Source organism: Phocoena phocoena, chromosome 6 (genome assembly GCF_963924675.1).
Source record: "Phocoena phocoena chromosome 6, mPhoPho1.1, whole genome shotgun sequence".
NCBI lineage: Eukaryota > Metazoa > Chordata > Mammalia > Artiodactyla > Phocoenidae > Phocoena > Phocoena phocoena.
Window position 1 is genome coordinate 107388958 of NC_089224.1, and position 20666 is coordinate 107409623.

Here is a 20666-nt window from a genome sequence, read left to right on the forward strand (position 1 = left end):
CCCGGCAGGAGGAGGAAAGCCGAGATCATCCCACATAAGAGAAAACAGACCGACCAAGTGTGACCAAACCCAATAAAGTGACTCAGGTGGGCCCGTCCCCGCCCCAGAGGTGCCGCACCAGCCCGGCCCCATCCCCACCTGGAAGGCATAGATCCAGCGCTCCCCGCCCAGAGCCGCAGGGGCTGGCCCGTGTGCCATGTCCGACAGAAGCTCGGGGGCGACTGGCCTAGAACTCAGTCTGCACCCCTGCACCGTCCTCGGTGGTGGTATGGATTGGGGGGCGGCCGCCAGGGCCGGACACCTGCTCCCCGGTCTCCTGGTCACTGGGCTTGGGAGGCTCGAGGTCCGAGGCCTTTCCAGGCGGGAGCTGCCGGAGGGGTGAGGCAGGTGGTGAGGCGGCCTCAGGGGCTGCCCCGGGCTGGGGGCTCTCCTGGGCGGGGGCCCCATTGAGCAGGGGGCCGGCCAGCGGGGGGCTCTCAGCCTGCAGCTCCCGGGCCAGCAGACCACGGAGCTCGGTGATGCTGTCTGCGGACGCAGGTGTCAGGGGCTCAGGGACAGCCTCGAAGGGCAGCCCCACCTCCTCGTCCTGGACCACGGACACCACCTGCTTGGCGCGCCGGCGCTTTTCCGAGAGGGTGGCTGCTTCCGGGATCCCAGGGCTGCTGGGGTCCCCAGCGCTGTCACGGCTGCCACGGCACTCCTCGCCCCAGGCGATGGGCAAGCCCTCGGCCAGCAGGTGCAGGTTGGGGTCGCTGTTGTGCATGACCACGCTGTCCCGGTACAGGTTGTGCTTCCTCTGCACGGCGGCCTCCTTCACCGCTGCGGGACCAGAGGGCGGCGTCGGGGCATGTACCGCGGGCTGCCGGCCGCCAGCACAGCCTCCACGGCCCAGCGGGGACCTGCACCGGCCCCAGAGGCCCCCTCGGCCTAAGCGGGTGCTGTGACTGGGACGAGGCTTACTTCGGGCCTCAATGCCGGGAAGCAGGGGCTGTGACCCTACACCCTGTCACTCACCTGATGCTCCCCAAAATGTCAAGGCCCACAAACAAAGGCACAGGGATGCGATGCTACCCTCCTGGGGCCACACCGCTAGTGGTGGGCCCACCCCAGCCCACGGCATAAGTCCTCTTTTCTTTGTAGCTTAGCTAACCCCCCCAGGAAGACCTCTGGGTGGCCACCTCCACCACCCTCCAGGCAGTAAGGGTCCCAACAGCAGCACCCGCCCCTCCTCCGCGCCCCCCCCCCAGCTCTGCAGTCAGCCCCCGGGGGCCGGGAGGCACGCACCCTGCAGAATGTCCTTCATGACCGTCTGCAACACCACCTCCTCATACGTGTTCTCCACCAGGATGAACCTGGCAAAGTCCTCGAATATCAGCTCCTGGAACCGGGACAGCTCCTGGGGGGGGGGGGGGCGCGGGCAGAGAGAGGGGAGGCCAGGGCTATTGGTCAGGCCCAGGGCTGGGACTAGTGGGGGGGGGGAGGAAGGAGGCTCGGAGAGGGAGGGGAGGAAGGAGGGAGGGGAGGAGGGAGGGGAGAGGGAGGGGAGGAGGGAGGGGAGAGGGAGGGGAGAGGGAGGGGAGGGGAGAGGGAGGGGAGGGGAGAGGGAGGGGAGGGGAGAGGGAGGGGAGGGGAGAGGGAGGGGAGGGGAGAGGGAGGGGAGGGGAGAGGGGAGAGGGAGGAGGGAGGGGAGAGGGAGGAGGGAGGGGAGAGGGAGGGGGGAGGGGGGAGGGGAGAGGGAGGGAAGGAGGGAGGGGAGAGGGAGGGGGGAGGGGGGAGGGGAGAGGGAGGGGGGAGGGGAGAGGGAGGGGGGAGAGGAGGGGAGGGGGGAGGAGGGAGCGCAGTGGGGGGGGAGGGGGGAGGAGGGAGCGCAGTGGGGGAGGGGAGGGCGCACTCACCGACTTGCAGGTGGGCGCCAGCTTCTTGAGCAGGAACGGGATGGTGATCTGCAGCAGACCCTCCCGGAAAAAGCGCTTCCGCACGGTGCTGCTGTCATAGTCGTATTTCTGCCAGGAAGAGCGGCCAGGGCACAGGAGGCTCTGGGTCAGGGAGCTCCACCGGTTCCTGGTCTGACCCGAGCCCCAGCGTCCCCCTGGGTGGAGGGGTGGGGCCTGGCCGGGCGGCTCACCTTAAGCACCCGCTCCAGGATGCGCTGGATGGACTTGCACAGCTCCTCCTTGGTGGGCCCCTTCCCCAGCTCCTGGTGCAGGAGGGTCTCGAAGGTGTACACGGCGTTGTCCATTTGCTGCCGGCAGGGCACACCACGGGGCGCGTGAAGGGGTGCCCACCGGGAGGAGGGGGCGCCTGTGTGCTCAGCGGCCCGGTCACTCACTCGCTCCTGTACTGTCTAGTGTGCTGGCTCAGGGCCGGGCACCGGGGCCACTCCCTGCCTCAGGGAGACAGAGGCCCTGGGCCCTGTGGGAAGGGGCTTAGGGAGCAAGAAGGGCCTCCCGGAGGAAGGGGTCTCTGAGACCCAAAAGATGAGTCAGAATTAGCCAGGGGGGGCAGAGGGACAGGGTCCAAACAGACCAGAGAGCAGAGCAGCGGAGAGCACGCGGGGGCCGAGTGTGGCTGCAGCGAGGCCCGTGGGGACGACGAGGAGGGGGCTGGGGAGGAAGGCCACAGAGGCAGCCTCTTCCCCAGGAGATGGGGACCTGGGGACGGCGGGGGCAGCTGGGGTAGCACCCTGGGCTCACCTCACGCATGAGGATCTGGGCTCGCTGCTTGAACACAGACGTGCTGGACACATCAAAACGCTGCTGCAGCCCATCGAGCCGCAGCGGCTCCATCTTCTCATAGCAGCTCTGCATCTTGAGGGGGTGGTACGCCAGCTGGGACAGCTTCTCCATGTACTGCAGGGAGGCAGAGGCACGCGGGACCTGAGCTGGGGCCGCCAGAGGAGCCAGGCAGCCCCCCAGCCCCTGGGCCCGGCCCCCAGGAAGGCCATCCAGGGGTGGCGGCCACAAGGGCAAGCGCTGGAGGACCCGGGACAGGAAGCATGAGGAGGATCTGAAGGCAGCACAGCGTGTGGGGAGAGGCCAGCCCGGGCGCTGGGTGACCTGGGGCAAATCGCTCACCTTCTCTCAGCCTCCAAACCAGGAGCTGGTTTTCATGATCTCTAAGGTCTTCTATAGCTCTCAAATTCTATGATTATTATTGTCAATAGACCCCTCAGTTTGGGGTGTAGAAGACGCTAAGATTACAGGACCAATTCTATCTATACCTGACAATTATGTGGGGTTCCAGGCAGCCGACTACCCCAACATGGGGTCTGTGGAAGACCGTTCACCCCGAGAACCAGAGAACTCAGAAGTGAGAGAGGCTGGCTCCAATTGTGGGGCGCACGCAGACCCTCCGTTCACAGGTTATGCCCCGGAGGGGAGCGGCCAGCCCTGATCACAGTGAGGGCCTGACGGGGGCCAGACCAAACCCAAACCCGGGGCCATGCCTGGCTCACCTCGCCCAGCTTGTCGATGCCGCCCTCATTGATGACGTTCAGGTTCATGTCGGTGACCTCCTTGAAGAAGACGTCCCGCACTTCGGTGAAGCCCTGGCTGGTGGGCACCATCAGGGCCTCCAGGATGGACGGGATATAGGGCTGGACGTGATTCCGGACACACACCTCCGCCTTGGGGAGGATGGAGGCTGCACCGAGGGAGCTGGTTAGCGGATGGCACCCCCGGTAGCAACTCCCACCATCCCAGACCCCCAGGCTAGAGGCTAGAGGCAGGCTGTCGTATTATATTCTTGAAAGAAAATTGCAAACTGAAGGATTCTTGAGGAACAGCTGACAATGCAGCACAAGTAACAGGGAGTTCTGAGACTGGCCCCTGATGTTCCTGACACTGTGACGGCAAGAAACTAAGAAAACCGCTAGTGTGAAGGTCTCTAGGTTGGCAGTTTTTCTGCTTAGCTAGAGGAAGAGAACTCACCTTTGGGGGTCTTGCTCCTTCGTTTAAAAAAAAAATGGAAAACACTTCCGTGGCTTCAATGAGACTCTGGGTTTTGCAAACCCCGATTCTGCCCCGAAATGGTGTGGCCTGACTCAGCCCAACTATGGAAAAGGCTGCTTCCCTGTGGGCAGGGACCGTCTCCAAGACATTCTGACCAAGGCATTTTTTAGCCTGGGGATGTTTTGACGTCCCTCTTTCTCCCCTGCCCAGCTAACATTATTTGTTCCACACAATAAATGTCAACTCTCGGTGTCCTCCCCAGCTCACAGTGAGTACAGCCGTTAGAGAATAACCCTCAGGCAACTGACAACAGTCACAACTGTGGCCAGCGTGTGATGGATGACAAGTGAGTGAAAAGATCCCATCAGGCTCGGAACAGAAAGGAGCATCAGCTGACCAGGGAAAGGCTGGCTAAACGTGAATCACCAAAGTCAAGCGGATGTCGCTAAAATGACACATGGTAGATCTGATGACCAAAGATGAACAGAAGGCTTGAACCTCCTCAACGTCATTTAGGTCACCAAGATCTGAGTCTATAGAAATAACAGCTGGCAAACAACTCACAGGGGTTGGAAGAACAACGCCTCAGATTTGATTCTGGTGTTTTAAAGATAATCAATGAATCAAGTCCCTCCTGTGAAATGCAAACGGATCCCTGAAACAGGCAGGAGGGACCCCCTGACCCCGGAGGGCGGGTGGTCCCAGCACGTCCACCAGGTGACGACAGCCATAGCAGGTGGCCCTCCTACCTCGGATCTTGCTGGCCAGATGCTCCTTGGAGGTGATGATCTGGTCCATGTCGGTGCGGATGACCGCCTCCATGGCCGGCCGGGCCAGCTGCAGCTTGGACAGCACGGCCTCAAAGCGTGCCTTGGCCTGTTCATACACCATGCGGTACACGGTGTCTGAGATCTGTGGGCAGGGCGGAGGTGTCAGCGCCAGGCCGAGGGTGCCAGGCGGCTGCAGGCCCCCCACCCCTGCTCCCAAGCCCAGGCCTGCCCACCTGGATCCACTGCCGCTGTCGCTCCTGCGGTTTCCCCTTCAGCCGGGGGGCGAGCTCTGCCTTCAGCTCAGGGCCCAGCTCCTCCATCACCAGGTTGCTCAGGATCTAGGACCAGGAGGCACAGGCCGGGGCAGGGGTTGGAGCATGCCCAGCCCCCTCCATATTCCGGCAAGCCCGGCCACTCAAACCCCCCCTCAAAAAGCTGCTCTGGGCTTCCCTGGTGGCGCAGTGCTTGAGAGTCTGCCTGCCGATGCAGGGGACACGGGTTCGTGCCCCAGTCCGGGAAGATCCCACATGCCGCGGAGCGGCTGGGCCCGTGAGCCATGGCCGCTGAGCCTGCGCGTACGGAGCCTGTGCTCTGCAACGGGAGAGGCCACAACAGTGAGAGGCCTGCGTACCGCAAAAAAAAAAAAGCTGCTCTTTGCTCCACGTCTCCATTGCCCTCCCTCCTAAGCATCATTCCCACAGGTCCCAGCTTACCTGCTTGGGTGTCCTGTAGGATCCTGTAGGGGCCCCACCTCAGGACCATTGCACATGCTGCCACCCTGTCTGGAATACCACACCCTTCCCCCCCCTTGCCCGCACATGCAAGTGTGTGCGTTTACTTGTCAAACGTGTGTTTCTCCTTCTAGGCAGCTCCCTGAGGGCCAGGACTGCGTCCCTCCTACAGTGCACCCCAGCACCTAGTCCAGGGTCGGTGCTCAGTTAATGACTGAACAAAATAACAAGCCGCTCCCCCTGCGGGATCACCTCAGCCTCCACCCGTCCGAACCTGCAGCCAGGCTCCAGAGCCCTCGCCTGTGGCCCCGCGCTGACTTGCGCAGCCTCCCCGCCAGCCTCCATGGCCTCACCTGCACCTCGTTCCCACACAGCATCTCCCAGGTGCCGTACAGCTCCTTGGACTGGCGGTACATGCGGATGGCGTCAGTGAACGCGGGGCCCTCCACCTTGGAGTCCTCGGGGATCCCTGCCCGGGAGAGGGATGTAGAGAGGAGGTCGGTAGGATGGCCCGTGCCCTCCACCGAGACCAATGGGTTGACTGCCCAAACTCCCCCCACCTCTGACCCCCACGGCTCTTGTAGTAACAGCATCAGTAGTTGTTGCAGCGACAGTAACGATAAGAACCCACCAGCAGCTGTGGACAGTAAGACAGCCCTGGCTCTGTATCCTCATCTCCTTCACTCCTCCCAACCAGCCCGAGCTGTGGGCACTGTCGTTTCCTCTGCTTTTCCAGATGAAGAAACAGGCTCCGAGGTCAGGCCGCTGCCGAGGGTCCACGGCCAGTGAGCAGGAGAGCCAGGACCAGAAGCCACCACCACCGCCAAGGAGAGGCCACCCAGCATGGCGGACGGCATACCAGAGGCACCCAGAGACCCTCCCTCCACCAGGGGCCTGCCAACTTCCCCCGCAAAGGGCAGGACAGTAAACAGTCTCAGCTTTGTGGGCCAGACGATCTCCGTCCCAGCCATTCAACCTGCCGTTGTAGCAGGAAAGCAGCCGCAGGCAGTGTGTGAACAAACGAGCCGATAAAACTGGATTTATTAAAATAGGCGATGAGCCCAATTGGCCTCATAGCCTCGCTGCAGGTCATTGAACCCTAAGGGACCTCAGTTCTCCCTTCTGAAGAGTGGGAACAATGACCAGCCTGGCCTCACACACCCACTGTGGGGCTGCAGGGACCACAGTGTGGACTGTGGAGGCAGGGCCCGGGGGCGGGCCCAGCGGGCACCACGTCACACGTTATTAGTGATGCAGCCACGAATGGCTCCGGCTGCCCTGGGTCCACCTTGCTCACCGCCGCGCATCCAGGGGGCTGGAAGTACCACTTCTCACTCTTGTCAGTGATGGTGGCGGTGGTGGCCCAGATGAGTTTGCCCACCTCCCCCGTGCTGGCGAGGGGGTCAGTGAACAAGGCATGGGCCTCAGACTGGGCGCTGGGGAGGCAGGCTGCAGGAAGTCGCAACATCTGACTTTGGGACGAACGTGGTGAAACACCTCGCAGCCAGCGAGCTGGCGGCTACCCTGGCCACGAGCCTCTGACCGCTGTGTCCCCAGAGCCAAGGGAAGGGGAAATGGCAGCCAGTGCCTCCAAAACCCCGACCTCCACTGCAGTGACTACGGGCTGAGTCACCCCCCCAGAGAAGAAGCCCCTCTCTGGCGTGGGGAGAACCCCTCCCCCTCCACATCCGCTGACCCAGGAATCACACTGCCTGGTGGGGCTGGAAGAGAGCTCAGAGGTGGGGAAACTGAGGCCCAGCCCCAGCCCTGCAGTGGCAGCTCCGTGGACCGGGATGGGGGCGTGAGGGGCGTCTCACCCTGAATTTCAGGGACCTGAGATGAGGAGGGAGTGACAGGGGCAGAGCAGGGGTGTCCCAGCTGGGGTGCCGCGCAGAGCCCTGGGGTGGGTGCTGCCCAGCTGGGCCAGGGGAGGAAGCCCCTCAGGCTTAAGGAGGTGCACCGTCTCCCAGAGACCAGGTTTTGCCTAGAACAATCCAGCCATGCGCTATATGCAGCCTTTCTCACACTGGGGCATTTACAGTCTGCAGACGGCAAGCCGGGTGTACCCGGCAGGGTCGCTCTCCAGGCGGCAGGACGCTGAGCCAGAGGGCTGGGCAGCAGGAAGGAGGCCACCGATACCGCCTCAGACCCTCAGGACGTCCCTACTCTGCTCGCCCAGTGGCTGAATCAAAAGGGCAGGTGACCCCTCCCGAGCTCTTCCCCTGAGCCTGGCTGTGAGGGGCTGAACTGTGTCCCTTCAAAGTCCTATGTTGAAGTCCTGACCCCCAGCGCCCTCAGAATGTGACTGACTGCAGACAGGGACTAGAGAGGAAATTAAGTTAAAACAAAGGGCTCAGGCTCGGCCCTGATCCCCTATGTATGGCTGGTGTCCTCAGAAGAAGAAATCTGGACAAACTACGCACACAGAGCGGGGACTGTGTGAGGACACAGGGAGAAGGCAGCTGCCTGCTGGTCAGGAAGAGACACCTCGGAAGAAAACAGACCTGCTGACACCTGGATCTCGGGCTTCCAGCCTCCAGAACTGTGCAAAAATAAATTTCTGTTGTTTAAGCCGCCCAGTCTCTGGTCCCGTGTTACGGCAGACTAAGGCTGAGACCGCACACGCATTCCCTCACCTAATTCCCCAAACAGCTCCCAGAGGGACAGCTGTTCTCAGCCCCACTCTCCCCGATGAGGAAACGGGCTCAGGGAGGCAAAGTCACTGGCTCGAGGCCACACCGCTAGGGAACGGCAGCCCCAGGGCCTGAACCCAGACTGGCTGACTCTAGCGAGACCTGGAGACTTCCTGCCTGTGGGGTCCTCAGGGTCAGGCTGAGAAAGGAAGCTACATTCCTCAGGCCTGGGCAGCAGGCAGACAGACAGGAAGAGGCCTTGACCTCTGCACCCCAGGCCCAGCCCGAGGGGGCAGCTCCCTGCCCCGCTGCCTCTAGCTGCCCCAGCTGCTCCGGGAATGCAGGATGTGGGCGGGGGCCAGACGAACTGTGTCCACCCAGCTCGGCCTCCTTCCCCAGCCACCCCCCACTTCCTGGCAGCCCCTGGAGTGAGCAATTCCAGGCCCTGCAAATTCCAGGCCCAGCCCCCGAGGAAGCCGAGAACTTTCCCACAGTCCTCAGGGTGGAGGAAAGGCTCCTCTAAAACCACCCTGTCGGCTCCCAACACCTTGCGGCCACAGGACGCCTCTCCCCCCGCCCCAGCAGCTGTCCCGGGCCTCCCCTCCTGCCCACAGGACCCACACCCGTACCCCTCAGCCTCCTGGCTGAGCGCTCGCTATGTGCTAGGCACGGGGCCAAGAGCTCTACCCAGCCCAGCTCATGTATTCCTCCCCGCGATCCAGCAAAGCTTATCACAACTGCCACTGTGCGCACGGGAACCGAACAGCGGCTCTTCCCCACCCGGTCTGTCCCCACCCGGCCTGGCCTGGGGTCACCTGGCCAGGTCTGCCATTAGCCTTGGAAACCTTCAGAGGGAGGAGCTGGGCCAGGGAGGGGGAAGGAGGAGGGACGGTGCCCCAGGCCAGGCAGCCAGAGCCCAGATCGCCTCGGCCCGGTCCTGGCCCCTCAGCCCCCGGGGACCTGGGAACAGGAGGCTCTTTGTCGGCGGCAGGGGCTGGCCTGACTAAAGACCTGGTTCCTGCCGCCCGGCAGATTCCAGCTGGGGCAGAGGCAGCCCTGGAGAGCGGAGAGGACAGGGGACAGGTGGGGTGAGCCGAGTCACCGCACAGCCGCCTCCAGGCGTGGGTGCCCACTGTCCATCCAGCGGGTGGAGCTGCGCCCCAGGCATGCCAGGCGGGGAGAGTAGGGCAGAGGCAAGGGCAGGGCGGGAGCAGCGGCCTCCCTCTGCTGCCCAGAGGCCAGGTCACCGGGAAGGAATTTCAGGGTCCAGGATGGGGTTGCTCCTCCCATAAGGGCAGAAAGCCCCTCATGCCCCACCCCTCCGGCTGAGAGACAATCACAAGCCCCTTAAAGCCCTACAAGGCCCTCCAGACCTGACCCCAGTGCCCCCTCCAGGCCCATTTCCAGGCACCCCCTCCCCACTTCAGGGTCTTGTGTATCCTCCTCTATACTGCCCACACCCCTGGGCCTCTCTTCATGCTTGCTGCGACCTCTGTCTGGAACTCACCTCCCTCTGCTCTAGAACTATGCATCCTCCAGGTCTCAGCTGAACCCCGGCCTCCTCAAGGAAGCCCCCCGATCTACCCCTCCCCACACACAGGATCAGCACCCCCCAGTACATACACACACTCCAGGTTCCCCAGGTGGCTCCCACCCGGCACCCAGCACAGCTGTGACTCATCACCCCCTGGTGTCCTCATCTGTTTACCATCTGTCTCCCCACCAGGCTGCCGGCAGCACGGCGACAGGGGCCATGTCTTGCTTCCCTGCTGCATCCTCAGTGCCCAGCCCTGGGTCTGGCTCAGAGACATTAAAAGGTTTGTTAAGTGAATGAGTGACCTGGGAGAGACCTTGTAACTTTGCAGATGGGGACAATGAGACCCTGAGGGAGGAAGGGAACTTCCCAGACCCGGGTCCAGGTCCCTGAGAAGAAAGCAACGGTAGCATAAAAAGATCTTTACCAAGCGTTGAGTGGACGCTCACTGTTCACAAACCCTCTGAGACACAGGAGAGATTATTATCCCCATTTTACAGAGGCTTCAAAAGGTAAGTTGGTCTCCTAAGGTCCTGTTGCTGGAAAGTGGCAGAATCAGGGTTTTTATCTTGTGACCCAAGGGCTCAACAACTGCATCCCTCTGAGAACAATGTCCCAAATTCTGTTTAAGAGCATCACAGAACTGTTTTCATCAAGGAAGAAGGTGAGGGGCAGCATGACAGTGGTTTCGAACAACCCCGGAAGGAAACGCAGAACAGCTCATAGAGCAGGGTGGCCACACCGCACTCAGCCACTAGGTGTCACCACACAGCACATAATCCACGTAACCCCGCTCCCAGCTCCTGGTGCCTAAAGGCGGCTCACCATTGTTGCAGTGCCGGACGCAGTCCTGCAGGACAGCCTGCCACTTGTCCTGCTCAGCTTCCGTCATCATGCAGAAGTAGTAGTGACGCGCAGAAGGATGCCAGAGGATGAGCGGGAACTGCGTGGGGCACTTGAGGACGGGGGCAGTGCCCGATTTTGATGTGGTCCCTGTGGAGACAGTGCCCTCTGAACAGCTGCCCTCTGTGGCTTCCCTTGGCCAGAGGACGCCAGCAGCTGACCCCTCGCCCTACCATGAGGGGCAGGCTCAGGTCCAGAGAGAGCTGGCCTGTCCCGGGGTGACCAGAGAGTCAGTGGGGAGGCCACTTCCTTCTCTCTTGCTCCACAGCCTGGCTAAAGGAATGCCAGACTCCCCCAGCACCACTTCTCAGAGCTGGTAATGCAGCCACCTCCCTGGGGTCAGGTTCTAAACTCTGTGCATGAGGTACAAATAACACAGGGTCAGAGCCCTCAGGGTCAAAGGCCAAGCATTACCTTCTTGGGTTTCCCTTCAAATTTCAGCAGCAGAGGCCAAAGTGTGGCTTAAATGTCCAAGGGGGGAGGGAGGTATGGATGTGGGAGATAGAGAATAAATAAAAGGGGATTTTTCTCTCTGTTTGGTCCGCATGGATATTCGAGATCCAGCGAGATAAGTGGTCCTGGGCTGTGACCTTGCCACTCCGGTTAATAACAGGACAATGGCAGCTCTTCTCTGGGCCCTGGCTCCGGGTCCCTGTACTCAGCTCAGCACACACAGCACCTCGTGGGGTCGACATAACACCCCAAGGTCAGCCCTCTCAGTGCAGGGGCTGGAATCCAGGAAAGCCAGACTCCAGCTGAGCCCTCAACCACCAAGTCCCACACAAGGGTAAAAGCTGCCCCCACGAGGCCAGCACCTCCCTTACCCCTTGGTCTCCCTGGGATCATCTAAGAGGCAGATGTCATCCCACAAGTTTTCTGGGTGTCTCTGATGGGGTGGGGTCGCCTAGGATAGCTCCTTACAAATGCGGTATTGACCCAGCAGTTTACAAATTGGGGCACCTGGATCACCTTCTCCTGGAAGCCTCTCAGGGACCCAGGGAAGAGGCAGGGTAGAGAGAGGTCTCCCTGCACAGCTGTGACTGCCTGGCTCAGGAAGCAGGGGCTCGGGTGGGGCAACCCCAACGTACTATGTGGCCACAGGAAAACCCCTCTCAGGCCTCCCTTTGAGGCTCAGGTTGTGCCGGGCGCCTGCGGCTAGCTCTAGGCCCAGCTGGTTTTCCTGCAGGTGTGGAGCCTGGAGCTCCAGGAGTAGGGGCGCCCTCTCCCCTGGACAAATCCCTGGGTGCTTCGCCTGGGATGGGTGGTCCTTTACCTGGTAAGGAGTTACCAACAAGCTCCAAGTACTGGTCCAAGGAGGTGAGAATTTTGTAGCCCGCACTGTTGATGACGGCTCGGGGTGGGACCTGCCGCTCATAAGCCTGAGGAGGGGGCAAGAGAGATGGTCCCTGGGGGTTACGTGTATGGCCAAGCCCAAACCCCGTCTCCATCCCTGGCTCCAGGGCCCCACTCAGTGTTGCCTGCCCCAGTCAGGGAAGAGGAGGAGGAGAAGGAAGAAGGGGAGGAGGGGGAGAGAGGACTTTGACCACCACCATGACTCGAGGCAACATGGTGTAGTAACCCGGACCCAGGGTCTGGGCTCAAATCCTGACCCCACTGAGTTCCGTCTGTGTGAGGCCGAGGATAAGCACCTCCTTTGCTTTAGTTTCCTCATCTATAAAACCAGTGTAATAACAGTTCCTACCTCACAGGGCTGCATGAGGGCCCAGTGAGATAATCCACATAACGCACAGCACACTGCCTGGCACAGCAAGGGTCAGGGAGCACTGCTGAGGTGACTGTTATTATCACCACTGCACCTACGGTCTCTACGAGCAGCAGCTACCACTAGCCGAGGGCTCATTACACGTCAGGCACTGTGCTACGGTCTCTGCATGCTTCATTTCACAGAATTCTCACAAGCCAGAGGTGGGTACCATTATTAACCCCAAGTTCACACCGCTGGTAAGGTAGCCGCGCGAACCTGGTCTGTCAGCCCCTAGAGCCCAGGGTCTTTGACCATTTCCCTGAACTGTCCACTAACTTCCTAAGTCCCCTTGGGAGGAGAATGAGGATTGGCCGCTGCTTTCTTACACCCCTGGGGAGAAAAAATAGTCCTGATGTAGGAGCTCATACAGCAGGGGTGCCATGCTGCACTCAGCCACTAGGTGTCACCACTCAACACATTCCTTAAGAGTGGCTGGAACCTCCAGGGCAATGATTTTCAAAGCGTGGTCCCTGATTACCAGCATCAGTGTCACCCTGGAACTTGTCAGAAATGCATATTCTTGGGCCCCCTCCAGACCTGAATCAAACTCAGGGTAGGCCCAGCAACCTGTTTTTTAACAAGCCCTCCCAGTGAGTCTGGTGCATCCCTCAAAACAGAGGGCACTCAAGCCTGTCCTTCGGCTGTTCGGCAGAAACGTCTGGTAGAAGAAGGGTCTGTGGCTCAACCAGGTGGGGCTTCCCTAAGGGCCCAAAGCAAAGGAACAATCGAAGGACACCCATCCCCCCACTGCAGGGCACAGAGTTGCAAGGGGGGGCATCAGGAAGGAAACAGATAGGACCACCACCCAGGGGTCCTCTGAGGCAGGGAACGGCCAGTTAGCTGCCACTGTTGAGGAGCAAGGAAGGGAGGGGCTGGGGAGCAGCAGGAAGCCCAGGCGGGAAGGTGGCTGAGGGCGAGGAGGGCGCTGGAAATGGAGAGATTCGGAGGGCCTCGGGGGTGGGCAGGAGCCAGCAACGCGTGGTGGGCGGAGAGGCAGAGTGAAAGGGGACCCCAGAGAGCTGGGCGCCTGGATGGATGAAATGCCGCTTAGAGAGGGCAGGCAGCACAGCAAGGTATGGGGAGGCCGGAAGGGGTGGGGGGAGGCTGCTGAGGTTCTGCTGTGGCCCTGGCAACAGCCAGCGCGGGGAGGAGGGGAGGGATGCGGGTGGAGGTACGGAGTCTCAGGCTTAGGAATGGGGGCCGTGCAGCATCAACTAGTGTAGAAGACAGCAGGCCAGGGGAGGCTGTGGAGAAGGGGAAGAAGCGGCCTGGCCAGGCCTGGGAGAAGCTGGGATGGGCTGGGGGCCTCACCACTTTGTTCTCGTAGAGCACCAGCCCATAGTTGTGTGGCACGAGGCTGAAGCGGTTCCTCCACTTCTTGCTGTCCTCCTGGTACTGGAAGAGGTTCCCCGAGAAGATGATGCGCTCATCCAAGGGCACCTATGGGAGGGGAAGGACAGGGAGTGAGACCCAGCATGGGAATGGGGTCCTCCAAGAAGGTGAGCACGTCCTCCATCCTGACCTCACCAAGGCCCCCGAGGGCAGGGCTGCATGACACGCACTTGGCAGATGAGGAAAGTGAGGCTCAGGGCAGTGAAGGGGGCCCCACTGGGGTCCAGGAGGATCAGAGGTGATGCCAGTACTTGAACCCAGGCCAGGCACCACAATACCGGACCCAGACAGAATCCCACCCCATCCTGGCCTCGGGCAGACACAGCTGCCTCGGGACAGGTCTCTAGAGCACGAGGCAGGCTGCTTCCCCATCCACCCCCACTGCAGCGTGGGTGTGCGACAGTCACTCCAGCCGGAGGGGACGTGCCCACCGGCCAGCACTGGTAAGGCCCCAGCACCTGGGCAAATCTCTTTCCAGCTCTGGGCCTGTTTCCCCTTGGGGCAACAAAAACCTGACCACGGTGGCTCCATCGAGCCTCCCCAGTTCCGACGGCTGACAAGATGGTCTCCACGAATCTGGGTGGGAGAGGAGGGGACCTCAGCCTGGAGGGTTCCCGTCTGACCAGCATCCTGGCAGACTAGTGGCCAGTGTGGGCAGCAGAAACGCCCAGACCCTCCTGCAAAGCCCTAGCTTTGACTCGACCGCTGACTCAGTGTGACTTCAGCCCTGTCACACCACTTCCCTGAGCCTCAGTTTCCTCATCTGTCAAATGGGACAGTGACAGCACTGACTTCACCAAGGTATCTCGAGGATTCTGTGCAAAGATCACGCAGGCAGTCGGCACCTGGCAGGCAGTACGATACGCGGAGCCACCGTGACCACTACTGGGGTTACTGTCAGTGTCATTCTCCAGCTCCCCAGGCTGACTTATTTGGGGAGGGGGAGGGGTGACTTGTTTCAGGAGGGGGAGGGGTGACCGTCCCAGAGCGAGTGCTTCCTGAGCAGACCCACACTGGGAAGCTTCAGGAAAGGAGAGACAGAGGCCACAAGGGAGCAGCCCTCCTCCTGGATGGGAGGAGCTCGGGGAGTCAAGTGTTCCTGTCTCTCAGCAGCTTCTAGCTGTTCTACAACAAATACGGTGCCTTCTGCAAAAAGAAACATGCATCGTGTGTAATAAAGGGAGAGAGTATTGATATTGTCCTAATGGTGCCTAACCCTTCCTAGCTTCCTCGCTCTGCTTCTGAGTCTGACCCGCAGCTGGAGTCAGAGGTGAGCGGCCCCTCCCCAGGCATCCTCACCCCCCAGGCATCCTCACCCCCCAGCCCTCTCCCTTCACACGCAGCCTCCTCTCCCCAGCAACTCCTCAAGGGGAAATGCCAAAACATTCTTGGAAAATGAGGGCCTATTGTGCTCAAACAATAGGGCCCCGAAGACTGCTTCCTACCCAGGGATAAAAATATTTACAGGAAAAGAAAATGGTTCCCCCTACCATGCACCGCCCCCCCCCCACACACACACAAAGTGGGCTTTGCCCAAGTCACAAAGCTGGGCTCAGTGGTCTATATTTAGACTGGGGCCTACTCTCAACCCAGCTCTTGAATCCTCATCTCTCCTAGAAAGGAAAGTCCTCCTCTCTGCTTGGAGCCGGAGCCCAGGCTTGGGCAGTGGGAGGCTGAGGTCACATGCTCACCACCCAGGCGGGCCTGCCCGGGCGAGTGGGGCTCAGCAGCGCCCCCAAGTCCACCCCTAGATCCTGGGACAGCCCGTAATGGGTAGGTGGTGTGGGTTTGGGTTTTATTTTTAAGACTTTCAAATGGCAGAGTCACGCGTCCACAGGGAGGTCTGCAGGAAACGAAACGTAAACCCGACAGCCCAGGCCAAATATTTTGGACTCTGCAAAGCTCTCTGATGGCAAGATGGGCATCTTCGGTAAAGGGTGAATGGTTAGAGCACAGTCCCCAGGCTCCGACAGCCCGAGTTCCAGTCCCAGCTCCACGGCCTACAGCACGGGAGCCCAGACAGGTGACTCCACCTGTCCAAGCCTCAGTGCCCACATCTGGGATGGGGATGGGACTAAATCTCAATCCCTCCGAGCAGTGTCGTACTGGCTGTATGAGCAGTGCCCCCACAAAAGGTCTGCTGTTTTTATTGCTACCATCACTTGTATTGTTGTTTATTGTATTATTCTTCCTTTTTTTAAGAGGAGATGTCATTTACTTACTCACTTACTGATTGATTTATTTACCACATCTTGCAGCATGTGGGATCTTACTTCCCCGGCCAGGGATCGAACCCATGTCCCCTGCATCGGGAGCACAGAGTCTTAACTACTGGACCGCCAGGGAAGTATCCCTGTATTATTATTTCTACCAAAAACAATTTATGTGATGATGGTGATGATTTCCAGTATTATATTGTTATCATGACTTAGCCTCACTTTACTGAATGACAAAATGGGACCAAAGACGACTCCTTTTCAGGGATTGTGGGTGATTTCATCTTACTCTTCCTGCTTACATGTTACTTCTGTTTTCTTACCACAAATACTCAACCTTGTGGGTGTCAGAGGCGTTTCTCATGCAGAGTAAATGCTTAGCGCGTCAGGGAACCCCATTTCTGTCTTAGGTTATTGGGACCCAGGTTGCCTGTGACATTTCCTTCCAAATAGGGGAGCCATTCCAGTTCTGCCCACTGGAAGCCGCGCACCTGGGCTGGGTCCAAGGCCATCTTTCCTATTACACAGGTGTGCTCCTGCCAGATACCCAGGCCAGGCCACATCTGCTGCCACAGGGTCAGGAGGTTGCCATGACATCAGGAGACCAGACAGTCTTTTCTGGGCCCCAAATCAAAGGGAGGTGTGATGCTCTGAGAGGCTCTGACACACAGCCCTGACCTCCCCTCCACCCCAGGCAGGCTGGGGGTCAAGACAGAAAGAGACTTTGGTCAGGAATCTGGAACCTGGCATGAATCCTGCTTCCACCACCCTGGGCCAGCCATTTAAAGGTTCAGCTTCGGGCCTCTGCACCTGCCATTCCCGTGGTCTGATATTCCTTCTCCCATCAGGTCTTCCACTGAGATGGCCCTTCTTCCAGGAAGCCCTCTTGGGCCACCCAGACAAGTCAGGCCCCACTGTCTGAGTCCACCCTGTCATTTCCTTCACAGCGCCCACTTTATATCGTGTAAAGGGCTGTTTACTGTCTCCCTGAGTGTCTGGGGGCAGCAAGGGCAGTGTGGCCCCAGCACCTGACCCGTCACAGTCAGTGTGTGTCCCGAGTAGGGGGCTTGTCTCTCGGCGGAATCCTTTAGTCTCAGTGGCAGCTCTCCCACTCCACTGACTTGACGCCTCCAGCCGTTCCTGCTGCTGAGATGATACCAAAGGGTCACAAATCCTCAAAGCCTGGTCAAGTGATGCCAGCCCCCACCCCTTTGGTCTCATGATAAACAGGCACATCTTTAGGCACTTGGTTTTGGGGGAGGGCAGGGAGTGGAATGAAACAACTTTCAGTGCGGGGCCTTTGCAGGCTCTTCCTTCTGCTCTGCCCCCTCCTGTCGCCCCCTGCACACCCCGCTATGCCCACGCCCCTGCCCACACCGTGCCCCCTTCCAGAGATGCCTTCCCAATAATCCGAATCCCACCTAGCCTTCAGAGCGCCATGCGATGCCCACCCCCTCCACAAAGCTGCTCTCTCCTCTGGCCCATGACTCTTCCCTCTGGGCACCATTTCACAGACGGAAGAACAGGCTCAGCAAGGTTCCCCAGCAAGTGGGGACTCCCACCCCCATTTGTTCTCTCACTGAATCCGCACCCTCCTCTATGCAGGAGGCACCCATCTGGCAGATGAGGACACAGCCCTGAAGCTTACATCAGTGGCCCCGGCCACCAGTTAATAAAAGGATTTGAACCCAAGGCCCCCCTGAGTTCTTTCCCACCAGACCACAGGGTTCCAGCCTCCATCCCTCAGCTACAGCACTGCCCCCGGCCCCTCGAAGCCTGAGCACAGAATGACCCGGGCAGCCCCGAAGAAGGTGACAGGACTGGGGGCGGAAGCTGAGGCGAGGCAAGCAAGGGCGACTTCACAGCCCGCCAACCATGGAAATCAGCCACGAATGCCCCGAGCCCCAGGCACTGGGGTTGGCTGGTTGACCAGTCTGATCCCCAGAGAGAAGCCACTGGGCGCTCTGCCAGGGGCCACCAGCCAGGAATAAGTAGCCTCTGGGCTGCCACTCAGCCACTCCAGGGCCGGTACACCTACAGAGGAGGGGGGCTGGCACCCTTCCTTCTCATCACCCCTCCCTCTGCCACCTGCCCGGCCATCCAGTGGGCAGAGGGTGAAGGTCACTGAAAGGGAATGACCCAAGTAATGGGACATGCAGTGCCCTCAAACAGGACTTCCCTGGGCTGACACAGGGCCCCTGCATCACCCCCAGAGGAACAAGGGTTGGCCTCTCACCCCACGTGCTCAGACCCAGGTCTGGCGACTTCCAGCCGGGAACCCAGAGCCCCACCAGTGCCCCGGCTATCCCCTCACTTCCTCGGCGCCATTCCCATCCCCGGCCCCATGCCAGGGCCGACCACAGGATCCCCTCCCCAGGAGGCTCTCCACCTCATCCAGCCCATGCTGACCCCCAGGCTGGAGCCAGGCAGCTTCCAGTCCCCACTGGACAAATATTTACTGTGCAAACATAATCCTACCACTGATAATGGGATAATGACAAGGCCAGGGATGATGACAGTGTCAGCCAGCACCCGCCCAGCCCCAGGCGCCCAGCCGACAAATCTCTAATCCTCACAGCCACCAGGTTCGGGAGGTGTGCTCATCTGGGTTTACAGATGAGTACATGAGGCTCCACAGGTGAGGTAATAGCTCGTGGGCACACAGAGTGTAAGAGAAGGAGCTGGGCTTGGACCAGGCCTGTCAAGATGACTCAGAGCCCCAGCTCTGCTGACGAAGGGGCTGGCCCGGGGGAGTCGCCCACGGTGCTAAAAGGACCTCGACACCACCACCAGGTCACTTGCCTATTCAGAAGCCGGGTGCGGCCCTTAGAGACCATCCAGCAACAATGGGAAACAGAGGCCATGGAGGCCGCCCTGCCCCTGGCCCAGCACCTCTCACCTTGCGCCAGAGCAGCTGGGCCTGTGGCGCCCCGGTGCCCTCGATCTCGTGTCGCATGCTGTTGAAGAGAGCCACACCATACTGGTCCTCGTAGAAGCGGAGGAACTCCGTCAGGATCTTCCCAGTTTTCTCTGCAAGGGAGGGACAAAGGGGCCATGAGGTTGGTGCAGTTGTTTCCGGGCAGCAACCCTGCCCCAGGGAGGGGCACCCGCCTTGCCCCAAATCCCAGTTCATAGAATTGTCCGCAGGAGCTCCGTGTTTGCATCTGCGCTGCATTCCTGGTAGGGGTGGTGCGTTTCCCACACACACGTGGGTGAGCCTTTGAGCGCGGAAAAGGGCAATGACCCTGACAGAGAAACCACCAAAGACACGAGAAACCAACAGACATGTGAAAAGACGCTCGGCCTCACCAGCCAGTGAACAAACGCAAGCGGAACCAAGATTCCGTTTTCCCGTCAGACCAGCCAGGACCAGCCAGGACGAGAAGAGGCACCTTAACCAGAACTGGGGGAGTGGGAAGTTGGGACGGCCTTTTTGGAGGGGGACCACAGCTGCATGCAGTTCCAAGGGTACATGGGTGCCCTTTGATGCTGTACTTGCTCCTATAGGAATCCAGCCCACAGAACTCACACAACGACAGCAGGCATCTATGCACCAGAAATCACCAGAAACAAGCCAATTGTGCACCTGGGGAATGATTCAATACCTAGCAGTTCACCCAGGACGGTCGGAAGATTAAGGGGACCTGGGTACAGGTACCAACAGAGGGAAGGTGTCCGTCCTCGGCCACGTAAAGAAAACAGTGCTACGGGATCCCACACTGCATATCATCTCATTAAAAGTTATTCCTGCATGTGCCTATGAGCTATTTATGCTTGGAGACCTCCAGAAAGAGGTCCGGAAGGCAGCACTCCAGGCTGTTAAGGGCGGCGCACCTGGGTGTGGGAATGAGAAGCAGAGAGCAAATTTCAGCTTCTGCTTTATTCACTTGTACAGCATCTGAACTATTTTATGAGCATGATTCTTTCCACAATAAAAAAATAAACATTCTAAAATCAACTCATCTACCAAGTTAACAACCCCTTTGCTTTCACTGGCTCTTTGCTTCTCTCTTCGGCTAAAGCAGAGAAGGAGAGTACTGGGGCACCAGAGCAAGCCCAGCACATGCCGCCTGGGTGTCCCCATTCACAGACAAAGAAACTGAGGTCCAGAGAGGGCTGTAACCCATGCCGAGGGCGCCTTCTCCTTGGCCAAGGCTTCCCGGTCCTGAGTAGCTGCAGCTCGAGTCCTGCCCCGGGGTTCGTGCTGACCCACTATGCGGCGCCCCTCTCTGGGCCTGTTTCCCCCTGCACACCGTGAGGACCAGACTCAATAATGGACAGGCCCTACCACCTCGGACAGTCTTGGATTCCAGGTTCCAAAGACCTGTTCCTTTCTCAGAGGAGAAGGGGCTGAAGTGACGCCGTCCCCTCCCATGGCTGGCCTCTGGATACCGAGGGCACCCAGCTAGGACAGCATTTCCTTTAATCCTCTCAATAGCTCTACGGGGTACGGCTGGTGTTATCCCAGTTACAGAGGACACCGAGACTCAGAGAGGTTAAGTCACTGGCACAAGGTCACACAGCTAGTGAGTGGCATAACTGGAATGCAGTCCTGAGGCCCAGCCAGGAGGTGGTAGCTGGGGAGGAAGGCTGAGGGCAGGTGCCACATCCCACACCTAGGGTCTCGGGCAGGCCCACTCCCTCCACTCCTTCCAGAGGCGGCTCAGCCCATGGGTCCCTCTCCACAGGCCTGTGCTCCCCTTTCCTGGAATGAGCTCATGTCTGTTCAGATTCTGTTTGGGGGGGAGGAAGGGGAGAACAAATGAGGAATT

The 20666-nt window shown here is 59.8% G+C and overlaps 1 protein-coding gene across 1 annotated transcript; it reads right to left on the reverse strand.

The window, feature by feature from the left end:
• Positions 1–226: 226 nt before the first annotated feature.
• Positions 227–20269, reverse strand: NIBAN2 (niban apoptosis regulator 2). The gene is made up of 14 exons (XM_065879953.1): positions 20183–20269; positions 18794–18982; positions 13598–13726; positions 11795–11900; positions 10444–10611; positions 5805–5920; positions 4954–5058; positions 4700–4862; positions 3455–3642; positions 2694–2849; positions 2126–2242; positions 1896–2003; positions 1285–1396; positions 227–819 (listed from the first exon to the last, which is right to left on the reverse strand). Exons 1-14 carry the CDS (start codon positions 20267–20269, stop codon positions 227–229), a joined length of 2337 nt encoding a protein of 778 aa, XP_065736025.1.
• Between the last annotated feature and the right edge of the window lie 397 nt (positions 20270–20666).